Consider the following 27126-nt stretch of genomic DNA (forward strand, 5'->3'; position numbering starts at 1 on the left):
GTGTCCTGGCATGGAGAGGCTGCTGCTGCCCTGCTCCGCATGGAAAGGGGCAAACAGGGACCTTTCCCACCCTCTGCCCTTCCTGTCCTCCAGTTTCTACAGAGCCAACCATGTCCAGAGGTTCAGCTACTCGCGACCCTTCAAGAAAGGCCCAAAGGACCCAGACAATGAATTTGCAGTGAGTGCAGGGGGCCTGTGAGGAGCTGAGTGTCCACAGAAGGGGGGCTTTCAAGCAAGACAGGGGGGCTCCCAGACCTGGGATGGGGAGGTGGTGGTTCTATGCCCATGGGATGGGGAGGAGGGAGTCCCCTGCCCCATGGGGTGTCCCAGGGTGCTGGGCTGACCCCCTCGCTTCCCACAGAACATGTGGATCGAGCGGACAACCTTCCTGACAGCCTATCCCCTGCCTGGCATCCTCCGCTGGTTCGCGGTGACCTCCACCACCACGGTGAGGGGGTTTGGGGGCAGCAGGAACCTCCGGGGGCATCCCTCCCCCAGACAGCAGCACGTGGACCCAGGCAGGGGTGCTGCCCCCCGCTTCCCCTTCTGGGATCCCCAAGCTCAAGCTGCTCAAATCCGGGTGCAGGAGCAGGTCCTGCCCCTGCCCCAGCAGCCCCTGCCCCAGCAGCCCCTGCTCTCAGTGCAAACCAGATCCAGCCCCCCAGCACTCAAATCCCCAGCTCGCTCCTGTGGCCCTGTGGTGCTTTGAGCAAAGAGCCCGGCTGCCACCACTGCCAGGCACTGGGCATGACCCCCTTTGGCATCGCCTTGACCCCCTGCCCCAGGGCTGGGCTTGGGCCGGTGCTGCAGGGAGCCGTGTCCCAGGGCACGTACCCAGGGCTGCTGCTGATCGTGGGCAAGGAGACTCCCTGGCACCCCCCGACTGGTGCTGGTGGCACGGACCCAGTGACAGGCCCTGGTCTGGGCGCTCACCCACTGGGTGCCCATCTCTTCCGTGGGGCGCAGGAGGCCACGTGTGGGAGCAGCAGCGGCACTGGCGGGGTTCCAGCAGCACCACGTGTGGGTTTCACACCTCTCGCAGAGGGAGGTGCCAGAGCCCAGTGGCTCAGGTGCTGTGGGAGGACACGGGAATGCCCTGACTGGGCCGTCAGTGCTGTGCCGAGCACAGGGGCTGCGTGAGAGCTGCCACGTCCAATCCTGGCCTGCAGGACCGGCCCTGCTGCAGCCTCTGCTCCGTGCCGGGACCAGCACTTCCAGTGCCTCCTCCTGAAGCCTTGGCTCAGGGGCAGGAGCTGGTGCCAGGGGCCAAGGGGTGTTGTGGCATGAGAGGAGCAGCCCCGGCGCTGGGGAGGGCCCTCGCTGCCACCCTGCCCAGGCTGGGCAGGTCACGGGGCCAGCGGCTGTGACCTCCCCTCCCCGGGCACAGACCATCATCTCCCCCCTGGAAAACGCCATCGAGACCATGATGAAAACCAATGAGAAGATCATGAGCGAGATCAACCGGCACCAGCAGGACCCCAGCTTGCCCATCAACCCTCTCTCCATGCTGCTCAGCGGCATTGTGGACCCTGCTGTCATGGGGGGCTTCGCCAAGTACGAGATGGTGAGGACACGGTAGCTGTGCTGTCCCCTGCCTGCGTGCGGATGAGCCGGCCCCTCGGCAGCGCTGAGCCAGCTCCTTGCAGGCCTTTTTCCAGGAGTCCTACCTGCGGGAGCACCCCGAGGACGAGGAGAACATCGAGAAGCTGAAGGACCTGATCGCCTGGCAGGTACGGACCTCAGCACCCACCAGCCCCAGTGCCCCAGCCCGGGGGCTCCGCAGTCCCGGTGGCCCTGTCCCTGTCCTCCTGCAGGTGCCGCTGCTGGCGGAGGGGATCCGGCTCCACGGGCAGAAGGTGACAGAGGACCTGCGGCCGTTCCACGAGCGCATGGAGCAGTGCTTCGGGCAGCTGCGGGCCAAGGTGGAGAGCCAGTACGGGCTGCGGGAGATGGTGAGTGCTGAGCACAGCACCCGCGGGTGACACCGCGCAGGCCAGGTCAGGTTTGGGGCAGCAGGGACCGACCCGTGGGGCTGGAGCTGCAGCAGGGTGAGGGCCTCTGTGCATGGGGGACCCTGGGGGGACGACAGCACTGCCGTGGGGTGGCACAAGCCCAGGCAGAGCCAGGGCAGGCGCTGGGGGCTCCGCAATCTCCTCCCTCCCTGCTCCCTGTGCTCTCAGGTCTGGTTCGAGGACCAGCGCCCCGGACGCCCCCGGTCCATGGCCTGGGTCCCCGACTGGAACCGGCTGAACCACTGTGGAGACAGGCAAGTGCCGTGGTGGGAGCACGGCCCCGAGCTCCCCCGCGCCCTCACCCCTCCCTGCTGCCACTGAGCTGTCCTCAGCACCTCAGCCCAGACCAGTGCCCTGCACCAGGCACATCCCGGGGGTCCCCCACGTGGGTGGCACGGAGCAGAGACACCCCGTATGCAGCCCCCAGGCTCCCATGGTACCTGAGCTGGTCCTGCTGGCTTGTCCCTGCCAAGCACCCACAGTGGAGATGGTGCTGGGTCTGGCTGGCCCATGCCATAGCCCTGCTCCCCGTCCCCTGCTGCCTGCCCGCCCCTCACCAGCCCCAATGCTCCCCAGCACGGAGACGCCCCCAGTCCCAAAACCCACCGAGAGTGAGGAGCGCAGGACCGAGTGCAGGGAAAACCGCTCCAGCACCTTCTTTGGGCACCGGCGGCAGGACCTGTGCCAGTCCATCTCGGAGCTGCCGGAGCCCAAGGTGAGGCTCAGCCCGGCCCCAGCGCCTCCTCTCCTCCCGGCGTCCGCTCATGCTCCCCAGGCCTCCTGCAGCACCAGGGACCCCAGCACGGGTGGGACTCGAGGTGCCGGTGGCAGGAGCAGCGGAGGGGGGGCACAGAGCAGGAGCTCGGGGCTGCAGGCAGGGTGCTGGCGCTCCCCAGCCCCACCAGAGGCTCCTGCGATGCCCCCCCCGTGGTGCTGAACCTCCCTCTGCACCCAGGACGAGAAGCGGAGACTCTCCCACGTGAGCGAGAGCAGCTCCGCCGGGAAGCAGCCGGGGCCAAGCCGCGCCGGTGCCCAGCTGAGCCCCACAGGTACAGCCCCAGCCCCATAGCCAGGCTCAGGGCTGTGCCCCAGCCCTAGCAGGGCGGGCACGAGCCCCCCCCCCCCGCACCCTCAGCGCCCCACAGGACGCTGCAAGCCGGGAGCACCGGGGGTACCAAGAGCACGGGCAGATCCCATGCGGCTCCAGTGCCTCCCACGCAATGATCCCCGTGGAGCACTCGCTGCTGATCGCAGTCCCGGTGCCGATGGGTCTGGGTGCTGAGCTGAGCTCCACAGCTCCCCTCTCCCGGCTGGGCTCTCGCCCCATCGCGCTGCAGCCCCGCGGACAGGAGCGAGCTGGCCCCAGCAGCCCCCGGCACCCCCACGGGCCCCGCAGGCTCCCCGCTGGATGACACCCCCCCCCCGCAGGGCCGTCCCCGTCACCCACCGGCTTCGGGGGCCGCGTGAAGAGCGCCAGCAGAGCCCCGCCGCTGCCGCGCAGGATCAGCTCCGCCGTGTACGAGACCTTCCTGGAGCTCAGCGACGCCGCCGGAGGGAAGGTACACCCCGGTCCGGCCCGGCCCGCCCCCGGTAACGGCCCCAGCGCCCGGTAACGGCGCCTCCCGCTGGCAGGTGACCCCATCAACCCCGGCGGACGGAAACAAAGGCCCGAAGTCGCCGCCGCTGCCGTCCCCCAGGTTCAAGCGCCTCTCACAGCTCTGAGCCCGAGCCCGAACCCGCAGCAGCCCCATCTGCCAGGGATGGAAAACCTCGCCGTGATCCCGCTCCCGCTGTGCCAACGGCCCTGTTCCATCCCTGCCCGCTGGACCCCCACTTGCACCCTGCAGAGCCCAGGAGCTCCCTGCGTGCCACAGCCACCTTGTGTCCTGCCAGGGCTGGCTCCTGACACCTTCAGGTGTCCCCAGGGCTGGGGCCTCCCTGTCCCCAGACTTTTCCCCACCCCAGTGCTCCAGAGGCCCCAGGCCAGGTTCCTGCTGAGCCCAAGTGGCCGCACACCCACCATGTCCCAGCTGAGCTCTGAGACACGCAGCCCCTCAGCACCACGCTACACTGGAAAGGATCTTCCTCCACCCTCAACTGCCTGGGGACCATGGCACGCACAGGACAACCAGCCCCCTGCCAGCATGGGGCCAGCTCTTTCCTCCCACTCACAACACCAGGGGCAGCTCCTGTCCTTTGTCTCTCATCTTCACACCCCATGCCACAGCACCAGAACCAACTCTCTGGCCCAGCCAGGTCTGTGTGCAGCCTGGGCAGTACCAGCTCTCCTGCCACATCTGGATTTGCAGCACCAGCTCTCCTGCCACATCTGGCTTTGCAGTCCCTGGCCATCAGCACTGGGCTCCCCGCTGCCTCAGTCATGGCTAATAAAGCCCTAATGCACCAGCCATACATGCTATAGCAGGGCTGAAAACTGTCTATGAGCCCAGCAGTCATCCCTGCATGCATACAGGCCAAGCAGGGGCCCTTTCACAGCCAGGCATCCCCCAGCAACCCAACAGGCAGGGAGCTCCTGCAGCCTGAGCCCATAGGAATGCCACAACGCCCTGGGGAGCTTGCCTGCTCACCCGGTGCTGGGCTGTGTGGGTCTGGTGCTGCCGGTGACTCAGTGCTCTTTACTCGCACGCTGTGGCGCAGCTCAGGAGCCATATTTACAGTCTGTGTTAAAAAGGAGGAACATGGACCCGTAACCAAGGGATGGGGGGGCAGGGGCTGCCTGCCCCGGGAGCTGCCATCAGTGCGCTTCTGTCTACATGGGAGAGCAGGATCAGCTCCTGGGCTGGGGCTAAAGAAGGGACGAGGGGAGACGGTGCTTCGTGCCACAGCCAGGAAGCCTGGGAGCAGTTGGGCTGCGCTGATGCCCAGACTCCCCCCACACTGAGCCTCACTGGTCCCAGCTCTTCACAGTGGGTTGGCCGAGGAGGCTGCCAGTCGCTTCCCAATGTAGATCCTGGGTTGGAAAGAGAGACTGTAAGTGACCCCGCAGAGATGCTCGGAGCAGCACCCAAAAAAGACCATTCTACATCCAGGAGTGTTTCCCCAGCCCAGCTCCATGAGGGCAGCCTCCTGGGCTGGGCCAGCCAGGGGCTCCCAGGCTACAGACACAGATCAGTGCAGGGCTTCCCCTGAATGCATCCAAGCCCAGGTCAGGCCCATCAGAAACTCACCCAAGCCCCAGCGTCAGCACGTGGCTGAGCAGCAGCGAGGGGATGAAGAGCAGCAGCAGCTCTGAACTGAACAGTTTCTTCTTTCTCCCCACTGCTCCTCCCTGCAGGCTCCACAGCACTGGCTGTGGGGAGCACACAAAGGCAAACTCCCTGGGAAAAGCACACAGTTAACGGGGAATGGAGGAGGGCAGAGCACCGCAAGAGGGCACAGGACATGGGACAGCAGGTCTTGCTGGCAGGGGACATGGCCTTACTTTGGAGAGAGATGCTGAGGGTGGCGGGCACAGGCCCAGTTAAGGGATGCTGGCAGGCGCTGTTCCCTCCGCTCAGCTTCATCCGGCACATCCCACTAGGAAGAGGTACAGGACAGGTAAGACCAGGGGCGCAGTGAGCACAGCACAGGACATGGTACAGGGCGCAGAGCACCGTGTAGCTCCCTCACCTGCCGGGGGTGCAGGCAGCCTGGCTGGGGCTGGCTGCAGGGAGGCCGCAGGTCGCTGTCCCCAGGCCGCTCGCTGGCCGAACTCGCTCCATCCTCATCCCAGACTGGGGAGCCCATCAGGAGCAGGGCACTGCAAAGCAACCCCCGGTCACCAGGCCTGTGCCACCCCAAGGCCCCCGGCTCACCCCCTGCTGGGTCCCTGGGACTCACCCATCGCCGCTCTCGGTCTCCAGCTGTGCCTCCAGCAGCATCCGCTCCACGTCGGCATGGCAGGAGGAGAGCCGCAAGGGCTCGGGCTCAGGGCCCCCGGGGCCGCAGCGCAGCTCCACCCAGGAGCCTGCAGGGGCCGTCAGCCCGGCACCGACCCCAGGCCCACCCGCACCCCACTCTGACCCCCCGCTGTGCATCAGGCACCACTGCCCAGGGGCCACGGGAGCACCAAGCCCTGCCTCTGACCTGTGTGCTGGCGTCTGCCCAGGGCTGCCTCTCGCCGTGCCCCACCTGCCCCCGACCATCAGGCGCCTGCCCGGGATCCCCACTGACCCCGGCCACCCTCCCCGGTGCACATCACCGTCCCGGGACTCCCACGGAGCCAGCCCACCCACCACACACCAGCCTGCCCGTGAGCCCCAGGCTCCTCATCGACCCGGACCCCGGTGCACGTCAGCCCTCCCGGGACCCCCTTTAACCTAAATCCCCCCATGTGCACGCCGGCCCACCCAGGACCCCCGGACTCCCATTGACCCAGATCCCCCAGGTCCGGACGAGACCCCCCCAGGGTCCGCATTCACCCTTCCCTCCGGTGCGTGCCCGGGACCCTGCCTGACCCAGTACACCCGGCATCCCCCGGCTCCCGCCCCCTGCCCGGTGCCCACACCGACCGTCATCGCCGGTGCACGCCATGGCCCCGCCGCGCTCGGCCGCCGCGGCTCTGCCCGTCACGTGACGCCCCCGAGCCCCCATGTAAATAAAACCACCGGCACCGGCAGCTCCCGTCTTAAAAGGGCACCGGCTCCGTGCGCTGGGGCCCGCGGGGTCGGCACCGGGGCGGCAGCGCCGGTGGAGGTCGGGTCCCCACAGGGCTCGGCGGCAGCACCGCCCCGCGGCCGCAGCTCGCCGGGACCCGCCGCGTTGCCCCTTTAAGCGGCGCCTACGTGCGGCGAGCGAGCGGGCGGCGGCCGCGGCGCGTGCGGGCCCGCACGGAGCCGGGCTGGCCCCGCCCCCTGCCCGGTAACCCCGCCCCCTGCCCGGTGGGCCCGCCCCCCCGCGCCCGCAGAGCCGAGCCGCGCCAGACGCTGCCGCCGTTTATTGCCGCCGCCGCCAGGGGGCGCGCCGAGCCGCGCAGGGCCGGTCAGGGCCCGCCGAGCCGCGCCGCGCCGCTCCGCTCCGCGAACCGCCTGCGGGAGACACCGGCGTCAGCGGCACCGCCCGCGGAGGGCGAGCCCGCAGGGCAGCACCCCCCAACCGGGGCCAAGGCCGGCCCGGGCCCTCCCCACACCCGGGGCTCCCCAAACCGGGCCGTGCCTGTCTGAAGCTCGCCCAGAGCCCAGGAAACCGTGGCCACCCCGGCCGGCGGCAGAACCAGGGCACCACCGGGGACAAGCAGAGAGGTCACTGGACAGAGGCATGCAGAATGCTCTGGCTGGAGCCAGGACAGGCAGAGCGGAAGGAGCAGTGACACTGCGGGACACCCCCTCCTGCGCCCAACCCCGAGCTTTTGCAGAGCACGAACAAAGCACAGCCCTGCCGGGAACAACTGCCGGGCGCTGGGAATGCCGGAGCGGCCGGGGAAGAGCAGCACTCGGGAGCCCTGAGCTGAGCCTGAACCACCGAGTGACGGGGGGCCGCTTTCATCAGGAACTCCAGACACACACACACACCTGCTCAGAGGCTGGGACAGCACATCGGGCCCTTTGGAGTACAGACATGGAGGAGCCCAAGTGCCTTCCCAAACCCCTTCCTCTCTCAGGAGCAGGGATCACTATTCCATAGCCAGCAGGCAGAAGAGCCTCAGGAAAGGATCATGCAGAGCAGCAAGAAGTCAGGTTGGGTATCCACAGGAAAGGACTCCCACCCTCTCTTGTTTGCTGCTGAAAAGATCGTGACCAGTGGATCCAGCCCTCAACGTCTCCATGCTCCCATAAGGCCTGGGGTACAACTCTCAGTTCAGTCTACCACTGTCTGTGGCACAGGACTATTCTGAGATGGAAATCCTCTGAACTGCTATCATCTTTCAGAAAAACAGCTGTTGGAACCAAATCCCTGGTGACCAGGAGCTACCCAGAGCCACCTGGGACCAGCCCTCTAGAAATGGGCACTGAAGATTTGCCTCACTTCAGCTTCCAGACATGGGAATTTCCTTCTCTCAGCAGCAGAGAGAAGCTGATCTCAGAGGTCTATGGGATCCCTGAGCCTCTGCAACCTTCTTCTGGCTCTCCTGGAGCACCAGAGTGGTTCTCCCCTTCCCACAGACCCTACCAAGCTCTGTGCACTCTGCAGTCATAGAGCGCTCACTTCTGCTCCTGCAGGGACAGGTGCTGCTCTACAGGGGACCCAGGCAAAGTGCCTGAAACTCCTGCATCTCCTCTACACCAGACCCAGCACCAGAACTGGACACTGGTTCCAGGATCTTCCTCATTAAAACCCCACACAGGTGTCAGACTCGCTCCCTGGTCCCTGCACTTCTCCACAGACACTGAGGCACCTGAACTGCACCCTCCCCCTCCTGCCAAACAGCCAACTCCTGTCTGAAATGAGTGCCCACAGCATCAGTTCTCACTGCAGGCCCACAATGGCTTCTATCAGTCAAGTCCCTTGCACCAAAGAACAACTGAGGGTTTTTGCTATGCCTGCTCCTCAGCAGCTTCTGGCAAACAGCTTCAATCACACCTAGTCCCCAAACACAGAAGCCCAGGAACAATTCCCAGGAATGACAAGGGGATGCAGACAAAGCTCTGCCCAGCCCCTGTCCCTGGGCCAGAGCATGGGAGGACACAAGGCTGGCCCTTGCCTGGAGGTACCCGGGTGCTGCTGGGGGGTGTGGGGGCTCTGCCAGGGCCGGAGCGGGGCTCTTACCTCCTGGCGTAGTCATAAAGCGCTCGCTTTCGCTCCTGCAGGGACAGGTGCCGCTCCACAGGGGACTTGGCAAACTGCTTTGCAGCTGCCTGGAACACAAAGCACAGGAGCCATCAGGACACATCCAGATCCCAGAGCTCCCCAGTGGCTCTGCAGTGCCAGGTCAGCCTTCACTTTAAAACGCTCCATCCCCTGAGCCCATGGCTAGTGCAGGACACAGACCATCATGCTCTGGCTATGAGCCATCACACCAGAAGAGACAATGCAACCACCGAAAGTACCTTGGAAGAAGGCTCAGCTGCAGAGCCCTGGATGCCAGAAGCAGCTGGAGCCTGGGAGGTAGCTGGGGCGGGCAGGTCAGTACCAGCCTCCTTACTGTCAGGGAAGAAGGATATTCTCCCCTCCAGCAAGTTGGCAATGGTGGTGTCCACACAGTTGGTTTGGGCTGTAGGAACAAGGAAGATCTGTTAGAGGGAGCTGCCATACTGGGACACTCACACCCTTGCTGCCTTTGTGCTCTACAGCACGGCAGGGACAAGGTTTCTGCTCTCAGGTATCACAGAGACAGTGTGGAAGGTGATGCTGTGTCCCTCCTAATAGCAGGCACGGCTTACCCAGGTCTATCCTGATGACCTCCAGAGGCACGTGAGGCAGCACCTCCTTGACCTGCTGCGCCATCGCCGCGATGCGTCCATCCTCAGGAGCTCCAGCCAGGCCGGACGGCACCCGGCGCCGCGCTGCCAGCGCCTGGCTCGAGGCTGCAACAACAGCATGGCCTCTGAGCTGCTACAGCTCCACTTGCTCTAGTACAAGCTGCCACAGTAAGCAAGCTGGACGTCCTGCACACAACCACCACGTCTGCGTGCAGGAGTGGCAGTGCTCGCCCTGGCAGCCAACTCTAACTTCAGCCCAGAGAACACCCATAGCCCCTGCTCCCAAACACGCCTCCTCCTCTCTCTCCATGCACGAGCAGCCAAGAGCAGCCTGAGGCCTCTCCGATGGCAGAGCCCAAGTGGCAGTTCCCTGGTGAGGACATGACCCAGGACACCCACCTGGGGCAAAGGGGAGCAGCGATGTGTGTCTCAGCCTCTTCATGTGCTCGGTTCTGTCTGCTGCAGTGAGCCGTGTGGATACCACACCCAGCTCCATGGCCAAGAGCTGCACAGATGCAGAGAAGAGGCACATGTACATGACACACAACACATATGACCCCAGCATTCCCAGCTTGCAGGGGAGTGCAGCACATGTACAGGCCTGAATGGAGCCACAGCGAGGGCAAGAGGACTGGGAACTGATTTCTCCAGAGCCTGCATGGAGTGCATAAAGGACCAGGAGCTGTCAATATCATCCTGCCAAAATAGGCTGACAGGGAGATACAAGATCCTTGGTACAGGAGCTATGAGGCACCCAGCACATAAGGGAAAGGTGGAGAACCAACTGCTTTGTTTGACTTGTGGGATTATGGAAAGGGAGCGAAAGGTCTGAACTCGATGGGCAGAGCCTTGGGAACAGACAGGAAGGAAGGGGGCAGTGAACAGACCATGGAAAAACCATGTCATTGGAAGGGGCAATAAACTGGGGCCAGAGCTCCCATCACCCAAATGGACCCACCCAGGAACACCCCTTGCAGCTCTGCACCCACCCTCTCCGGTGGGCACTGCTCCATCCTACCTCCTGCACCCGCAGCGCAAAGTCCTCGCTCGGCTCCTCCACGCGCCGGGGGACGGACGGCAGCCACCTAAAGGGGACAACAGCACTGGGCTGGCTGTGGGGGGGGACCAGCCCTGCAGCCCCACCGCAGCTTGCCCCAAGCCTCTCCCCATCTGGTGAGTGTGAAACCTCCACAGAAGCTGAGTGTGAAACCTCAACATAAGCTGCAGAGTTTAGGGAAAGGCACAGTTTGGAAAACAAAGCTGCTCATTGAATCTGTTAGCGCTCAAGTGTAACATGCCAAGTATGTCCTAATGAAGTTCCCAGAAAGGCCCCAGATGAGGAGCCACTGCCACTTACATGCAAGTAGAAAACAGATCAGCAGGACTCTTGAATATGACTCCTTCTGCTGCCTATGAACCCTTATCACACCAAAGCTCTCAGCCTGTCTGGGCTCACCAGGGCCCCAGAGAGGTGTTCAAACCCACTCTGCAATCCACAAGGGACTGCAGGGAATCACCCATGGGACCTGAGGAACCCTGGGGTGAGTTACAGCGGAGCAGCCAGCTTCAAAATTATACCCAGCATATTTGACATAAAAGCCCTGGGAGACTCCTCTCCTTCCCCAACTCAATACAGGAACCAGGCCCACTTTGCTTCAGAAGCTGGGCCAGCAACTGGACCTGGCATGGACCAAGTAACAGTGAGCAAAGCCATGCTGAAACCACAGCGAGGGGCGCACCAGCAGTACCAGAAAATCTCCCACTATCACAAGCTCTGTCCACCCCATGCCCTGCCCCAAATGAAAGAGAGAGGGATAGTACCTTACTTGATATACTGTGAAGGGGACAAAGAAGGTCCAGAGCAGCTCTGCAATCCAGGAGGAGTCCGCCACACTCTGGGGAAGAGAGCACAATGAGGCTGCATCCACAAACCAGGAGCTGGGCAGGGCTCCATTGGGATGCTGGTGGGTCTCTGCTCCCAAGGAACAAGGGATGGGACCAGAGGCAACGGCCTCAAGATGCACCAAGGGAGATTTAGATGGAGATTAGGAACCATTCCCTCCTGAAAGGCTCATCCAGCACTGGAACAGGCTGCCCAGGGCAGTGGTGGAGGGATTCAAATGATGTGTACACAAGGCCCTTGAGGACATGGTTCAGCAGTGGACGTGGCAGTCCTGGGGTAACGGGTGGACTAAGCATAAAGGTATTTTCCAGCCAAACAGTTCTATGAGTCCAAGACAGGCCCTAGGCCTGGTTTATTCCACAGCCTGGTGAGAGGTGCTGTAAGGAGGAAAGCCCAGAAACCACAACCACTGCAGGTGACTTTATAAAGAAGTCCCATCTCCCACATGGACAGATCTCAGAAACCTACAGCCAAATCCTCACAGTAATAACCACAGCCACACTCAAGCTCCACTGCCTTCCTGTCATGGCTGAACCCTGGGCAGTAGCTCAGCACCAGCAGCTGGGCAGGATGGGAGGAGGATGGAAGGAATGTGAACCCCAGGGGTTGAGTTCGGAACAGCTCAATAACTAAAGTGTAACGCAAAACTACCACTACTACTAAGGGAAATAACAAGGGGAGAGAATATAAAGCTAAGAAAGGAAGGCAAAAGTAAGAATAAACACAAGTGATGCCCAACCCAATTGCTCAGCACCGGCTGACTGATCCCCAGCAACAACTAAACCACCCGTGTGTTACCAGCAGTGTTCCAGCCTGAGCTCCAAGCCCAGCACTGCACCAGGTACCAGGAAGAAGGAAGCTGTCACAGCTGAACCCAGGCCATGTGTGCCACAGAACAACGCCTCCTCCAAGGCTCCAGGTGACCAAGGCTGGGTAAACTCTTCCTGAACTCCAAGCTCGGTGCTTCGCTCAGCTCAATGTGTCACACAAGTACCTAAGAAAGCTTTCTGCAAGGCACCGACTGAGCCATTCAAAGTGCTGCATCTCCAGCCCAGTCTTCACAAGTTTCTGATGGTTTATAATTGCATAAGGAATCCACCAGGATGAATTAGGGCAGAAAGCCCTGCTCAACCTCTGGAGGCAGCAATCCGAGCCAAGCTATAACCAGTGTCTTCAAACACATCTGCAGCCATGTGCATGCTGTTCTCCCCAGCATTCATGAAGGAAGGGATGCACAGACAACCTATCACATCTCACAGAATTCCTTGGAGAAGCCAGAGCCAAAGGACAGATAAGATGTTCCCCATCAGCAGTCCAGACCAGAACTCTCCCACTCCTCTTGATTAGTCATTCAAAAATGTAGGGTCCTCACTGTTAGAAAACTGCATCTTAACCCACCACTGAACTTGAACAGAAGCAGCATTTAGCCTGAGCACGTGCAGAGCCTGCTGCTGTGTGCTGTCACCCACAGCTAACACCCCTCCACTCCTGCACCCTTTCTCCGGAGTGCAGGCAGCCACCCACAGCACCACCTTTGCTGAGCTGATCCTGCTGAGTTGCTATCTGGATCCTGCCTCATGCTTGTGGCCTCCTTGAACTCCCTCTACTACTGCCCCACTTTCTTGGCTGCAGGGCTGCCAGGGCTCTGCAGAGCATGTTCCCAGCTCTCACCATCACACCCAGCACCGTTGTGCACCACACAGCACTCACACCACAGGTCCCTGCCACGCACCTGCTGCTGCTGGTGGCTCCCTGGATCAGTGATGCAACTTCCTCATCATCCCCCACCCTGAACCTCAGCAGCAGAGGTCTCAGCGCCGTCCCCTGCAGCCAGTGGAAGCACTAAATGACACTGACAAAGAACTAATCCCCGTCAAGAGCCTCCCTTGAAAAATCCTTGCAATACCTCTAAATCCATCCACTGTGCCTTATCCAAAGTCCATCTACTGCCTTAAGCAGATGGACAATAGAGAACCACCTAAACATCAGACAAATGTAAAATGTATCTTTTAACCAAGTAGATTCATAAAACACACAATCAGAAATGCAACAAGATCTCCCTCTGTATGCAAGCTAAGAACAGTTTACTGCAGCCTGTTCAGCAGCACCAGCATCAGCAGCATGAACTTTGCCACTTCTCTGAAGCTGATGTTGCATCATGCTCATGTCTGCACTTGGGAGTTCAAGAATGTACCCAGAGAGCGTGGCCAACCTTTGGCACATCAGCCATTCTCCAAGGTGACTGGAGCTACTCTGTCAAGAGACTTTAACAGCAGGGAGCTCACAAAGAGGAGACGTGACACAAGGATGCTGCGGTCCCAGAACCCAGATAGCACACTGCTAGGCAGCTGAGCCACTAAAGCACCTCACAAACCTGCCAGTGTGACTACAAGAGTATTGACTTGGTGCAAGTTTCCTGGGAAAGGCACTGGGAAAAGAGTGTTAGCACTGAGGAGCCAGTCCCTGGGTAAGAGGACACGAGGCCAGGCTGCATCTCCCACAGGCTTCAAAGCAGGATTAACGGCACCATCACAGAGCCCAGCTTGCACAGCCCCCCCGCCCTGTGCCCCCACTCACCACAGTGACCAAAGGCCTCAGCACCTGCAGGGCAACAGGCTGCACTACGTCCGACACTGAGAACGGCCAGGAGCTGGAAAGGAGGAATTCCACAGGGAATGACCCCAAAGCCAAACCCAAGCACTCTGTGTCACAGCAGCGGCTGCTCCGGTACCTGAAGTGGAGCAGCCCAGCCCGCCCGTTGGTGGCTGCCTCCTCTGGAAACAGCAGCAGTGGGGGGTTCCCTCTGTGGGATGAATATGCCTTCAAGGAATCCACCAGCTCTGCTCGGCTCCCGCTCACTCCTAGCTCCATGAACCCTCGTGACCAGCAGATGAAACCAGGGGCACTGTTCAGGGCAGGCTGCAAGGGAAAACAAGAGTCAGAGGAACCCTGTCCTGTCATGTCCTCCCCCCAGGCGCTACTTCCCACCAGAAAACAGGAAACAACGCTCCTGCTTATCAGCAGAGACCCCTCTTGGGGAAAGGGAGCAGCCTGCTGGCTAAAGGCACTAGAGCAGAGAGCACGTTACTGCCCGGCCCCAAGTCCTCAGGTGTTTGATTCCTGATCTACAGTTCAGGCTGTACCTTGTCTGCCAGAGAAACAAACTCACCCTGCCCTGGGCAACAACCGTGTTTCCCAGTGCTCTCTCTAGAGGTTCCTGACACACTTGGCAAAGGACACGCTACTCCGAAGAATTACTTTTCTCCAGGTAAGGAGCAAATCCACTGCTGTTCAGGATATAGGACCTACCAACTCGCTCACAGGCATGTTTAGAGCCAGCTGACTCAGGAATGCCACACTTAGGGGATTTCACAAGAGCAGAGGGAGTTACACAACCAGCAGCCCAGCAGAACCCCAGCACCACCACCCCACCACGCAGCTCCACTCACAGCCAGTGAGGGGGAAACCCAGTGCTGGGGGAATAGCCTCACATCCAGCCCTGCTTCTGAGAGCACCTACCCAAAAGAGATGCAGCTGCTGCGATCTGCCAGTCTCTTTCAATAAAATCAATACCCATTCTAACACTTCCTGCTCCTCCTCACCCTGCTCCAGTTTTTATGCAATGCCCAAGAGCGTGACACTGAACCACAAAGAACTCCAGGCTTGTGGATTGATAAATGAGAACCGAAGGAGACCAGGGCAACACCTGGGTTCTGACAGGGCTCTCTGTGCCCTTCTCCTGAAGAAGGAACCCTCCGGACCCCAGGGAGGCTCCCGCCAGCCCCTCACCGTGTTGCAGGAGGTGAGGAGGTTGATGACGTTGTGGTCGAACTGCGTGACGTGGTTGGCGATGTAGACCCTGACGCCGGCGTCACGCAGCCGGGGGTCGCTCTGCTGCACGCACAGTCCCAGCACCGAGCACATCACCCGCACGATGAACCTGGGGGGAAGCAGCTTCCTCACATCCTGGGGCCTGAGCCATCACTGGCGGCACATCCAGCAAACAGAGGAGACCTGGGAATCCATGTGACTGGACAAAGGACACTGTTTCAAAGGGGGCATGAGGGAACAGGCATCTGGGATGGGAACTGCTGGGGTAAGACCAGGGGCTGCAGGCTGCCTGCAGAGCTGCTGCTGCAGCATGGAACAGGGGCAGCAACCACCACAGGATCCGCACTGATCCAAGTGCTCTCGATCAATCCTTGGGCACTCAAGAGGCAGCTTCCTGCTCTGGTCTTGGCAGAGAAGGTGCCTTAATGGGTCTGAGAGCAGAACCCAAAAGCTCCTTGTGAACCTCTGCACGAGCCAAGCCCCGCGGCTCAGGACCCCTCCTCCCGGGCGAGGGCAGCCCCCGCCCCTCCAGCAGCCCCCGCCGCCCGCCGAGCCGCACGCACCGCCGCAGGACGCTGTCGGGCAGGGCGCAGCTGACCAGGAAGACGTGCACGCCGATGAAGAGACGTAGGACGAGCAGGCAGAGCCCCACGGGCGCGTAGAGCAGCAGGGCCAGGAGCAGGAACCCATCGCTCGGAAACCTGCGGTGCCAAAGAGCAGCGGAGCGGCCTGAGCGCGGCGGGGCCGGGCCGCGCTGCGCCACCCGCCCCTCCCGGGACATCCCGGTCCTCCCCACAGGGCTCCCTTAGGACACCCCCTCCGCAGCGGGCCTCGCCCCCCCCCACGGACACGCCGCCTTCCCACGCGGGCCTCTCCCCGCCGAGCTCCCCGCGAGGCAGCGAGGGGCCGCCGCGGCTCTCACCGGTGCGAGTCGAAGAGCCGCTCGGGGCCCGGCGCCGAGGGAGGCTCCATCCCCGCCGCACCCGGTACCTCAGGGGCGCTCCACACCAACCGCCATCTTCCCCCGCGGCCGCCCGCCTGCCCGCGCGGGGCAGCTTGGGAGCGGCGGCGCCTTCCCGGCGTGCACCGCGCCGCACCCCGGTGCCTCTCGCTGTCACCGAGCCCCTTCGGCGCGGGGGGGGAGCAGCCGGTGGACCCGGTGAGCCCATTAACCCTGCTGAGCTGCTCTCTGCCTTCCGCCACCAACGGCTCCTGGCGCTGCGTGACTACAGCTGCCAGCGTGCCCCGCGGCGCCGCCACCGCGTCCGTCATCCTTCCGCCTCGGGACTACACGTCCCGGCGTGCCCTGCGGCAGGGCGGCACGTGAGCCCCGCAGCAGCATGGCGGCGCTGGCGCGGTGGGCGCGGGCCGCGCTGCGGCCGGGGGCGGAGCGGTGGTACCGGGCGCTGTGTGGGGCCGCCGCCGTCCCCCCGCTCCCGCCGCCTCCTTCCCCCTCACCTCCGCCTCCCTCCCCCTCACCTCCGCCCCCCAACTCCTCCGCCGGGGGCCGGGCGCTGGCGGCGGCGCTGGGTGCCGGGACGGCGGCGCTGCTGCTGCTGTGGGCCCGGCAGGGCGAGGGGCACCGGTCCGCTCTGCCCGCGCTGCGCGCCGCCGTGCCCGCGCCTCCGCCCGCCTCGCCCCGCGCCGCCTTCAACTTCATCGCTGACGTGGTGGAGAAGACGGCGCCCGCGCTGGTCTATGTGGAGATCATGGGCAGGTACCGGCCCGTCCCCGCGCAGCCCGGTCCCCGCGGGGGGTCCCTCTTGATCCTGTCCCGGTCCTGCCCCTTCGGGGAGGCTCCGGCCCGTCTTCCCCGTGCCCCGCCGGCACAGCCCCGCTCCCGGCTCCCCGCACGGAGCAGCCCCTACCCCAGCCCCGCCCGCGGCCGCCCTGCCTGGTATCCCGGGCATCCGGAACCGGGCATGGCGCGGGTGGGATCCCACAAGTGACCCGGGAGGGACCTCTCCGTCCCCTCTGCCCGCTGCCTGCACAGGCAGCCTCAACACGTGTCCTCTGCTGCAGGGACGCGGTGCCCCTGAGCTGCCGCCCTTGAGTCTTGCAGGGCCGTGTGAGCAAAGCTGCCTCTCGGCAGCGGCTCCAGGCTGTCCCGTGGCACAGGATCCCTTTCTCGGGAGCATGACTTTGCTTTTCATAGTCACAGATGGGTTTAGGTTGAAGAGACCAAGCTCAGCGCCAGGCTGGGGTCACCCACAGAGGTCAGGGTGATTGTTGTCTCCCATGGGGACCAGAATCTGCAGTTCTGAGCCTTCCGCTGGCTACCTACAGAACATGTATTCATCACCTCCCAGGTGGTTGTTACCTGCTTCAGGGCAAGGTTCTGTGTGTTCAGGCTACTTCTTTGTGCAGATCACAACCCCTCCTACCTACCTCCCGCTGCCCTTTCCCAAAGAGTCCACAAGAGCTCTGCTCTTGTTAGCTTCCCACCATGCTTCCCAGTGGGATTGCACCTTTCCAGTTGTGCGTGGACTTCTCACTCTTCCTGCTTGCTCCCCAGTCACGTGCCTGGTTGTTACTCTCCACATGGGGAATGAAGGAGTTGCTCCCGTCACGCTGTAGCCCAGACATCCTCACTATCCCCCACTGCCTCCCAGCCTGGCCCCTGTGTGCCCTCCCTGTAGTCCCCACCAGTCCCCTCAGGGTCCCTGCCACCCCTCCCTGAGCTGCTCCCACCTTGCAGGCATCCCTTTTCGGGCCGCGAGGTGCCCATCTCCAATGGCTCTGGCTTCCTGGTGTCTCCGGACGGGCTCATTGTGACCAACGCTCACGTGGTGGCGAACCGGCGGCGCGTGCGGGTGAAGCTGGCCAGCGGGGAGCAGTACGATGCCGTGGTGCAGGACGTTGACCAGGTCGCAGACATCGCTACCATCAAGATCAAACCGAAGGTGCGCATCCTGCTTCTGGAGATGCTCCCTCTGTCCCTCCCACCCGCTCACCGCCCTCCTCTTTTGCAGCACCCGCTGCCCACGCTGCCCCTTGGGCGTTCCTCTGAGGTGCGGCAGGGAGAGTTCGTGGTGGCCATGGGCAGCCCCTTCGCCCTGCAGAACACCATCACCTCTGGCATTGTCAGCTCTGCGCAGCGGGGCAGCCGGGAGCTGGGGCTTGCCGCCTCTGACATGGAATACATCCAGACCGACGCTGCCATCGATGTAAGGGGAGCTCGGCGGGTTGGCGCCTCATCCTGCTGCCCTCTTTGGGGAGGGGGGAGCTGGGGAAGGGCTGTGGGTGCCATGAGGTCAGAGGAAGCTGGGAGCACTGGGAGATGCAGGGATTCTGGCCGGTCACCCAGGCCCTGGCTGCGTTCCTCAGCCTGACCCCGCTCTTTGGACGCTGCCTCCCTGCCTTGGGTCCTGCTGTGTGAGGACGTTGCTTTATGGCCTCTTTACTGCTCTCTCCTCTGCTGCAGTTTGGGAACTCCGGGGGCCCCCTCGTCAACTTGGTAAGTTCCTGGGGCAGCCGTGGCTGGGGCAGTGGTGCCGGGTGCCCTCTGCCTTGGTGGGTGCATGTGTGGGTGCTGCAGCTGCTGGGAGGGGGGGGACTGTGCATGCATCAGGCTCCTTGAGAGGGGGAGCCGGGGCTCAGCCCTGTGCAGTGCCTGTTTGAGGGAGCCTGAGTCCATGGGACTTCGTGGCACAGCTGAGCCCTGCCTGGTGCATGCGGCTTGGTTGTTGCTGGCAGGGCTCAGGGAAGGGCTGTGCTGGCTGCAGCTGCAGGACTGGTCCCTGCTCAGCTTGGCAGGGCCAGGCAGGCTGCAGAAGCAGGAGGCAGGGAGGGGGTGGGCACACATGCAGCACTCCAGCTTGCACAGCGGTTGCCCTCTCCATGAGGATGCAGTGGGATAGCACAGTGCCTGCTCCCCTGCAGGACGGTGAAGTGATTGGGGTGAACACCATGAAGGTGACATCAGGCATCTCCTTTGCCATCCCCTCTGACCGGCTGCGGAAGTTCCTGCAAAAGGAGGAGCGCAAAAGTGAGTGGGGAGCCTCATGCTTGGGTCCTGGGGGAGGGAAGAGGGAAGCTCTGTGACGGCTGGGCTCCAGGCACCACCTCTGAGCAGGGCAAGCAGAGCATTGCAGGTAAGAAGATTCTCCCACCTGGCACGAAACTCCCTTTGCCTCTTCCATTGCCTTGTGTGTGCTGATGGAAATGCAGGCGCCAGATTCAGCCGTATTGGAAAGGACAGGCAGTTATGTCAGTGGTGTCAAATGTTGCCTGGCTTTGCTGCTCTGGGATGCCGTCTGACATGCTGACACTGTGCAGGGGTTCTCATGCTGACACTGGAGGGGTATTCTCAGTCCAAAAGCCAACAGCTCAAAGCAGCACAGTTGCAGTAATGTGAAACTCCACCTTAGATGAGGTGTTGGTTGGGCATCAGAATGACCCCACAGCTGCTGTCTGCTGTGGGGTGTGTGGGCTCTGTGACAGCCCAGCACTGCTCCCAGTGCACGTGGGTCATTCCATGTCATTTCCTTTGACAGGCTCTTGGTTTGGCAGCACAGAGACAAAGCGCCGCTACATTGGGGTGATGATGCTGACTCTTACACCCAGGTGCGTGTTCTAAGGCTGCTCTTGTTGTGGGGCATGGTGACTGTGATGGGATCTTCCAAACTGGGAGTGCCTGGTGTGGGGAGGCTGAAGCATTCACGCTGAGATCTCTGTGCTCATGTTGTGTGTAGGCTCCAAGGCTGTGTCAGGGGTCAATGAGAAGCTTGCAGGTTTCTACACGTGTGGCAGAAGCTGTAACTCCGTCCAGGGTAGTTGTTACTCAGAGGGAGTTGGATCAGCGCCCTTTGCAGCACAGCAGGAAGGTGAAACCACCAGAAACGTTGTGTAACAGACACACGAGGGGCAGCGGAACATTGTGATCAGAGTTGGGCAAGCGGTACCCTTGGTGAGGGGGGGTCTGCTGGGGATTGTGGTGCGGAAGCACTTCTGTTACATGGGGCTTCCAGAGTGAGCCCTGACCACTGTGGTTGCAGGAGGGGCAGCTGGGGAGCGGGAGGAAGGCAGGAGAGCAGCTCTGTGAGCACACACAACATGGCTGCTGCTGGTGTGATAGGAGGCTCCTGGGTGCTGCCTCTGGAAGGAGCACATCGTGGTGTTTAACCGGTACAGCCCTGGCAGGTGGGAAGGGGATAACTTCTTGTGGGTCTGAGACTCTTCATGCTCCTGGGCTGTGGCTTGGGGAGGGTCCTGTATTACTGCTGCATCTCAAGGTGCGCTCTGGTCAGCAGAGGGCTGCAGACAAACAGCCTGCTTGGGCAGAGAGAAGGATCACCCCTTGCTTCAGTGGGTGGCCCAAGACATGCCTGTGGCCAAACACCCTGAGCCCTGCTGAGGACAGCCCTGCCTGGAGCTTCTGCTCAGGGCTGTGGGACAGGAGGGAGCTGCTGCAGCAGCATTCACCTGAATGCTGATGGCAGCACCAGGGATGCATCAGGAGCACGTGTTGGGAGCTCTCCTGGGAGCAGCTCCCCCCTCCCAAGGACAGAGGTGCCCGCTCTGGTTCCTTGGCTTCTGCAGCCAGCTCTTGAGAGACCTTTACCTGGGGCTTAGCATGCGCCTTGGCTTGGTGGTTGTAGCATGCTGGGCAGGAGCACCTCTGAGGGCTGCGCTCTGCCCTTCCCAAAGCTCCGGTGGCTTTGGTGTGTTGGTTGGTTTGGGAAGGGCTGCCTGCAGCTCTGGGCACTACGAGCAGGGGCTGGGGTCCTGCCCTGCACCTCTGGGCACCACGAGCAGGCCTGGGGTCCTGCCTGCAGCTATGGGCACCACGAGCAGGGGCTGGGTCCTGCCTGCAGCTCTGGGCACCACGAGCAGGGGCTGGGGTCCTGCCTGCCACACCAGCGGAGGGAGAGGGTCGCTGTGAGACGGAGGCAGTGGTGGCTGGGGAACGCTCCGCGTTGCTGGATGCTCGGCCGGTGCCCAGTAGATGGTGCTGGTACTCGGCAGAGCCTCTGGCATGTGGGAGCCCAGCTGCGGCCTGGCGCACATGGACCGTTGTCAGAGGCCTGCCCTAGGGCACGTGGAGCTCCTGAGGTGGGAGCGGAATGACTCAGTTATGGAGCAGAACACGTGGCGTGGTTGTTCTGTGAGTGCCCAGAGCCGGGACCAGAGCAGGGGGCACAAACTGGAACACGTGGGCTACATCTGAGCACAAGGAGCCACTGTCACTGTGGGGACAGTGGCAGAAGCCTGGCACAGGCACCTAGAGAGGTCAGAGCGTCACCAACGCTGCAGATGCCGAAAGCTTCCCTGGACACAGTCCTGGGCTGAGCTGGCTTGAGCAGGGCCTGGGGAGGGTGATTCCCAGAGGTTCATTTCCCACGCCAGCCTTGCTGTGATCCTGTGACATCGGAAAGGGGGTGCAGCTTGCACAGCACAGTGTGAGGAGCAGGGAGGGGTGCACAATTTAAGCCAGCACTGGGGGGTAGGAGGAACGGGGGTGTTCAGTCTGTAGGCTCTGGAGGAGAGGAGCAGGTTTACCTCTGCTTGACAACTCTGGCAACAGCAGGGCCCCAACTTTTGTTCTTGTCCTGCCCCCAAAAGCAGAGCAGTGGAACTGCAGCGGCAGAATGGATCTGACACCAAGGAGGGCACCTGACCTGGGGCTGCTTAGACAGGGATGTGTGTGTGACCCGGCTGGCAGCTGCTCTGGTAGCTCCATCCCTCCCGGGCACAGTCAGCACTTTGTCCTCTGGGTTTTGGCAGGATGATGGTGTTGGGGTGCTCCTGGGGGTTGCAGCTGTGTGCTTGTGCTTGGCAGTGTCAGGGAGGCAGGGAGGAGAGGTCCTGTATAGCTGGGGTGGGGTGAGAGCCCTGCTCTGCCGCCCAGCTCCTTTCCTGATACTGACTTTCCCCCCTGCAGCATCCTGGCTGAGCTGAAGCTGCGGGACCCCAGCTTCCCCGACGTCTCCTATGGAGTGCTAATCCACAAGGTGATCATCGGCTCTCCAGCCCATCAGTAAGCGCCCTGTACCTTGGGGGGTGGCCTGAGGGAGCAGCTATGTGGGGTGGGATGTATTTAGCTCTGGTTTGCTCCAGGGCAGCAGGACTTGGGCCCTGATGTGCAGCAGAAACCAACTGGTGGCCCTTGCCCCGGTTTGGGTCCCACTGGCTCAGGTACAAGCCTCCTCATGGTGCCCAGTGCTCTTTGCTCCCGGGAAGCGCCTGCTTCACCCACCGTGTGCTTGTGTCACTGTGCCGCAGGGCCGGGGTGAAGGCGGGTGACGTGGTGCTGGAGATCAACGGGCAGGCGTCACGCCGCGCCGAGGACGTGTATGAGGCGGTGCGGACACAGCAGAGCCTGACCCTGCTGCTGCGGCGCGGCCACGACACGCTGCTGCTGAGCGTCATCCCCGAGGCCACCGAGTAGCGGAGCTGCTGTGTGGGGCAGGACGTGCAGGACTGAGCCGTGTCCACGAGCTGCGCACGGACACGCTGAGACCCTTGTGGGGACTGGAGGGCGCCCGGCCCGGTGCTGGGGTGGACTCATGGAGCAGCCCCTTCCCTTTGTACTCAAATAAAGCACTTTTATAGGGACCCCCCAGTGCTGTGGGGTCTCCTGCCCACAGCATTGCCTGGGGCAGGGGCTGTGGAGGATTCTGCCCTTCCTGTCACATGGAATCCTGGAATGGTTTGGTTTGAAGGGACCTTAAAGCCCCTCTAGTTCCAACCCTGCCACAGGCAGGGACCCCTTCCACTAGAGCAGCTTGCTCCAAGCCCCTGTGTCCAACCTGGCCTTGAGCACTGCCAGGGATGGGGCAGCCACAGCTGCTCTGGGCACCCTGTGCCAGGGCCTCAGCACCCTCCCAGGGAAGAGCTTCTGCCTAAGAGCTCATCTCAGTCTCCCCTCTGGCAGCTTAAAGCCATGGTGAGAGGGGGGGTTTGGTGCTGGACCCTGCAGTGTCTGGGCAGTTCCTCGCTGGCTGGGGTGCAGGAGGGCTGAGGCTGGGAGCCTGTCCCTGTCTGTCCCTCCCGCAGCCCGGTGTGGGTCTGTGCCGCTGCTCAGCTCCCCGCACGTGCAGCCCGGTCCCTGGGGACAGCCGAGGCCTCCCTGTGCTCTGCGGCTGGAGGCCGAGAGCCCTTCCGGGAAGGGGCAGCTCCGGCTGTTCCCCGCGTTCCTGGAACAGCCCCTGCTCCGCTCCCGCCGTGAGGAGCCGCGTCCAGCCCGGCTCTGGCGGGAGGAATGCGCGTGTGGAGCCAGGAGCAGCGCGGGCCGGGGCTCCCTCGCCCAGCCTGGTGTTTTTAGGTGAAAGCAGCGCAGCTCCTTGGTGCTGCTGCCCTGGGGAGCGGGCGGCAGCGCAGAGCGGCCCGGGCACAGGACCGGGCTCCCCGTCGGGCTCTCGCCGCTGCGCGCCGGGAAGCGGAGCCGCCGCGTTCCTGGCAGCGCGGCCACGGCAGCAGCGACTGCAGCTTCCCGCTGCCTGGAGCCAGCGCCGGCTGCATTCCTCACGGATCACAGCCCCCCGGCGGGACTTCTGCTCACGAGCATTTGGACTGCATGTGGGGCGAAACCAGCACTTCACCGCCGCCCTGCTGCGCCAGGGTGGCTCCGGCTGCTCCCTCCAGAGCCGTGGGGGCTGCTTCAGGCTGGGGCAGCTGAAAGTTAAGGTCCTGCTGGTCCCTCCTCACCCACACAGGCTTCTTCCAGCAGGCCTGGTACCATCTCCTTGTATCCCAGCAGCTGCCAGTACCGGTGCTGGTGTGGGGCTGGTCCTTGCCCAGCCAGGGCCTGTGTGGGCAAGGGGGATCCTTGCTCCATATGGGTACTGGCAGCTCTCATGGGGTGTGCTGTGCCAGCCAGCCCTACGCCGTGCCGAGCCTCCCGGTCCTGCCAGACTCCTCATCCCCGCCCAGGAAGAGCCGGGAGCCACTGGGAACAACTGACAACTTTATAGAGAAAATAAAGTTACAGCTAAGAGGGGTGTGGGAGCCGCTGCGACCGTGGGGCAGGGGCAGCCACACCACGGCAAGGGGCCGTGGGGCAGGGGCAGCCACACCAGGAGGGGCTCCTGGGGCCGTGCAGGGCTGCAGGTCCCTGCTGGGTCCTGGGGAGGAGCCGGGGCTGAGGGGGAGCAGGGAGGTGCAGCTGCAGTGACAGGGAGCTGGGGGGGACACAGTGGGGTTCGGGACCTCTGTGCCCATGTGCCACGGCCCAGGGATGTGGGCACAGTCTCTGGGCAGTGGTTGGGTGGTGGCTGCGATGCCGGGTGGGTGCCTGCAGGTCCTGGCAGCCTCGCAGAGCCCAGTGGCTGCGATGCTGGGCTGAGGCCCCAGAGGCCCCAGCAGCATCTCCCCCGGGTGCAGGCTGAGGGCAGGAGGTGCCCCCCCCCCCCCCCCGGGGCTCCCGGCGGTGTCTCCCGGGCTGGGCCCTACGAGATCTGGTTGTTGAGCTGCCCCGGGTACTGCTCGAAGCGCTTGTTGGCCTCCTCACTGAGCGCATCACCTGCAGGAGGGGGCAGGAGCTGTCAGCTCCCACGGCAGCCACCCAGAGCCCACAGCCTCCTCGCTGCCTTGGGGCCTCCCTGCCCAGTCCCCCCTGCTCCCATGTGCCCTGGCCCCCCATGCTGCGTGCTGGCCGTTACCGATGTGGCAGCTGTGCACCCAGATGCGGTGCCCGTCGTACTTGCAGTTGCATTTCATGGCATTGTTGGTGAAGTCGCTCTCTGCCACTTCGAAGTTGGGGTTGATCACGACCTGTGGGGCACCAACAGTGAGGGCGGCAGCCCCCTGCCCCACATCGGGCGGTGCTGCAGCCCCACACCTCGTCGGCTCGGCATTCCCATCCCCCCGGTCCCGGCAGGGGTTCGCTTCCTGCTGCAGCGGGATGCGTTGTGGTGGCTGTCACTGAGCACCACGTACCCACGAAGGTTGCTCAGAGCAGGAGCGTGCAGGCTGAAGAGAGCCCGAGCAGCTTCCGCACCTCCTCGTCTCCATGCACAGGGACAGGCAGTGCCCCCCCAGCGCACACCCAGCAGCCCCTGTGCACTCCAACCGCTCCGGGAGCGGGTGGCTGCAGCTCGAGCAGAGCTGGGGTGCGGGGCAGCTCAGCACCTGCAGGATGTAGTTGCCCGGTTTGGACATCAGTGATGTCGATCCACTGGCAGTCCGATGTCGTGCCGGTACAGGTCCCAGCAGCCCACCGTGATGCCCTGCTCCCCGAGTTGGCACACTCGTACCGCTTGGCCACGTCTGCAGGGACAAGAGAAAACAGCTTGTCCTCCTCCATTGCCCGCATGGCCCCAGCGTGCACAACGGCTGGGGACAGGGGACACGGGCAGGGATTGTGCCTCAAGGCCCCATCCATGGCACCCACCTTCCTCGCACTCGGTGTCCTCCAGGCAGAAGCTGGCTTTGTGCCCCTCTGCCACCTTGGTGCCATTGGGGGTGAGGATATCGTAGTGGGTGAAGATGTCCATGCTGTGGTAGTGCCTGCAAGAGGGAACCCACAGCGCCGTGGCTGCACCGGCCCTGCCCTGGGAGGGGACGTGGCTGTCCCCAGGAAGGTGGCCCAGGCAAGCGGGGTGTCAGCTGCAGGACACGGCCCCCAGCCCCAGCACTGCACGTGGAGGGTCAGCCCCGAGCCAAAGCAGGCAAAACTGGAGCCTGGGCAGCAGCAGGGGCCTCGCCGGGTGTCACCCTCGCCCGGTGTCACCATCACCCACCCCACAGCAGCACCAGCACCCCCTGCCCGCGCCGCGCACCCACCGGTGGCACTCGTGCCAGACCCAGGAGTGCCGCCCGGCCTTGGGGCGGAAGTCGGCGCGGCCGTTGTTGTGGATCTGGGAGGAGAAGCGGAGCAGGCGGCGGTGCCCATAGGGCCAGTTGGCGAGGCGGGCGAGCTGGAGAGGCAGCTCTCCTCGGCGGCGCAGTACAGCATGTGCAGCGGCCGGTCCTCAATGTACGCCGTCTCCTGCACCAGCGGCGCGTGTAGCAGCAGGTCGGAGGCGGCTGCCGGGCAGGCGATGCTCAGGGATGGGGCAGGCACCCACAGCAGGCAGGGCTGGACCGGCCGGGGGGGGGGGGGGGGGGGGGGGAAGTGCACCCTCCCATCAGCTGCAGCCCCCCCCAGCACCTGCAAACCCCATTGCCCCCAGCCCTGCGACTCACAGACCCTTCATCTGCAGCTCTGGGCTCCGCTGCACCATCACCCCCAGGCCCCATTGCCCACGCCACCACCCCAGACCCCGTTGCCTGCAGACCCCATTGCCCACCCCACCACCACAGAGCCTGTTGCCCGCAGCCCCCCGCCCCTCACTCTCGGAGCAGATGACGCCGGGCAGCGAAGCGTGTGCCCGTGTTCCTGCAGTTGATGCTGGAGCCGTGGTGCTGGCAGTGGCTCAGGGACATCTCATGCCCAGCGCACTTCACCCGCCTGCACCATCTCCGTCACGTCTGGCATCCAGTACCAGGTCTCCTGGGGAGGGGTGAGGCCGGGTGGCAGGGGCTGGTGCTGTGGGTGCCCCGGCTCACACATGCCCGGGCTGCGGCCAGCACCCACCATGGCACAGCCCTGCCCATGTCCCCAGCCTGCTCATGCAGGTCCCATCCCCTGGCATGGAGCAGCTACATCCCTTTGTCCCCATACATCCCCACCAGGAAGCACCGGTGCCTGTGCTCACCAGGATGTCACTGAGGCCTCCCCGCCGGCACCTACCGTCACCGCATGCAGGGAATAGCCCAGACCGAGCTGGGCGACAGGCCACCATCGCCTCCTTGGGTGGTCCAGCCCTCGCTGCACACCATGCCCCACTTACTGCCTCGCTTCACCTCCACGCGGCCCTCAAACGGCGTCCTGCCTCCCGAGAGGCGGATCTGCAGGGAAGCCCTGGGGCAGTGAGCAGGGACCCGACCCCATCCCAGTGCATCCCGGCCCATGCTGGTCCCTGTGCCAATCCCGGCGGATCGGTGGTGCTGGCGCACACTGCCCTGGCCAAGCTGGCTCTGGCACCTACTTGTAAGCCATGGTTAGCGAACCCCAGGCCCCAGCTGGCGACAGGGCCAA

The 27126-nt window shown here is 63.3% G+C and overlaps 5 protein-coding genes across 10 annotated transcripts in view; 2 read left to right on the forward strand and 3 right to left on the reverse strand.

Annotated features, from left to right (window-relative positions):
* The window catches only part of LOC133262101 (dedicator of cytokinesis protein 2-like), a 48604-nt gene extending 44730 nt beyond the window's left edge, over window positions 1–3874 (forward strand). Inside the window, exons 44-53 of the mRNA XM_061441033.1 lie at window positions 94–178; window positions 362–448; window positions 1388–1564; window positions 1647–1730; window positions 1815–1952; window positions 2181–2266; window positions 2589–2727; window positions 2968–3061; window positions 3441–3571; window positions 3645–3874. Of these exons, the coding sequence (XP_061297017.1) occupies window positions 94–178; window positions 362–448; window positions 1388–1564; window positions 1647–1730; window positions 1815–1952; window positions 2181–2266; window positions 2589–2727; window positions 2968–3061; window positions 3441–3571; window positions 3645–3734 (1111 nt within the window). The 3' untranslated portion in view covers window positions 3735–3874. The remainder of the gene's footprint in view (window positions 1–93; window positions 179–361; window positions 449–1387; window positions 1565–1646; window positions 1731–1814; window positions 1953–2180; window positions 2267–2588; window positions 2728–2967; window positions 3062–3440; window positions 3572–3644) is intronic.
* A 758-nt stretch (window positions 3875–4632) lies between these two features.
* LOC133262099 (BCL2/adenovirus E1B 19 kDa protein-interacting protein 3-like) lies at window positions 4633–6841 on the reverse strand. 2 transcript variants are annotated; one of them, XM_061441031.1, is made up of 6 exons: window positions 6524–6841; window positions 5853–5979; window positions 5643–5772; window positions 5455–5549; window positions 5201–5350; window positions 4633–4983 (listed from the first exon to the last, which is right to left on the reverse strand). In XM_061441031.1, the coding sequence occupies exons 1-6, from the start codon at window positions 6603–6605 to the stop codon at window positions 4935–4937; spliced, it is 633 nt and encodes a 210-aa protein (XP_061297015.1). In that variant the 5' UTR covers window positions 6606–6841; the 3' UTR covers window positions 4633–4934. The 2 variants fall into 2 exon arrangements, with proteins under 2 accessions (XP_061297015.1, XP_061297014.1); XM_061441030.1 differs by lacking the exon at window positions 6524–6841 and having other exon boundaries at window positions 5853–6224.
* Window positions 6842–6933: 92 nt separating this feature from the next.
* Window positions 6934–16185, reverse strand: AUP1 (AUP1 lipid droplet regulating VLDL assembly factor). 5 transcript variants are annotated; one of them, XM_061441022.1, is made up of 12 exons: window positions 16027–16185; window positions 15668–15805; window positions 15063–15213; window positions 14005–14192; window positions 13851–13923; window positions 11192–11265; window positions 10389–10455; window positions 9770–9875; window positions 9332–9475; window positions 8999–9162; window positions 8718–8806; window positions 6934–7039 (listed from the first exon to the last, which is right to left on the reverse strand). In XM_061441022.1, the coding sequence occupies exons 1-12, from the start codon at window positions 16074–16076 to the stop codon at window positions 6994–6996; spliced, it is 1290 nt and encodes a 429-aa protein (XP_061297006.1). In that variant the 5' UTR covers window positions 16077–16185; the 3' UTR covers window positions 6934–6993. The 5 variants fall into 5 exon arrangements, with proteins under 5 accessions (XP_061297006.1, XP_061297007.1, XP_061297010.1 ...); XM_061441023.1 differs by lacking the exon at window positions 13851–13923 and having other exon boundaries at window positions 11197–11265; XM_061441026.1 differs by lacking the exon at window positions 9332–9475.
* Window positions 16186–16430: 245 nt separating this feature from the next.
* Window positions 16431–22692, forward strand: HTRA2 (HtrA serine peptidase 2). The gene is made up of 8 exons (XM_061441035.1): window positions 16431–16821; window positions 17803–18007; window positions 18077–18271; window positions 18529–18561; window positions 18987–19092; window positions 19601–19670; window positions 21988–22083; window positions 22329–22692. The coding sequence occupies exons 1-8, from the start codon at window positions 16445–16447 to the stop codon at window positions 22492–22494; spliced, it is 1248 nt and encodes a 415-aa protein (XP_061297019.1). The 5' UTR covers window positions 16431–16444; the 3' UTR covers window positions 22495–22692.
* A 1741-nt stretch (window positions 22693–24433) lies between these two features.
* Window positions 24434–27115, reverse strand: LOXL3 (lysyl oxidase like 3). Its single transcript, XM_061440950.1, is given in 15 exon segments — window positions 24434–24567; window positions 24707–24818; window positions 25176–25199; window positions 25201–25230; window positions 25232–25284; window positions 25287–25313; window positions 25438–25553; window positions 25830–25962; window positions 25965–26072; window positions 26380–26398; window positions 26400–26490; window positions 26492–26538; window positions 26779–26814; window positions 26816–26839; window positions 26841–27115. Coding segments are annotated over 15 exon segments (1053 nt in total). The 5' UTR covers window positions 27000–27115; the 3' UTR covers window positions 24434–24493.
* Between the last annotated feature and the right edge of the window lie 11 nt (window positions 27116–27126).

The sequence above is a fragment of the Pezoporus flaviventris genome, unplaced genomic scaffold (assembly GCF_033815535.1).
Source record: "Pezoporus flaviventris isolate CSIRO_AGI_PZ_B2104156 unplaced genomic scaffold, CSIRO_AGI_Pfla_v1 ptg000188l, whole genome shotgun sequence".
Classification (NCBI taxonomy): Eukaryota; Metazoa; Chordata; class Aves; order Psittaciformes; family Psittacidae; genus Pezoporus; species Pezoporus flaviventris.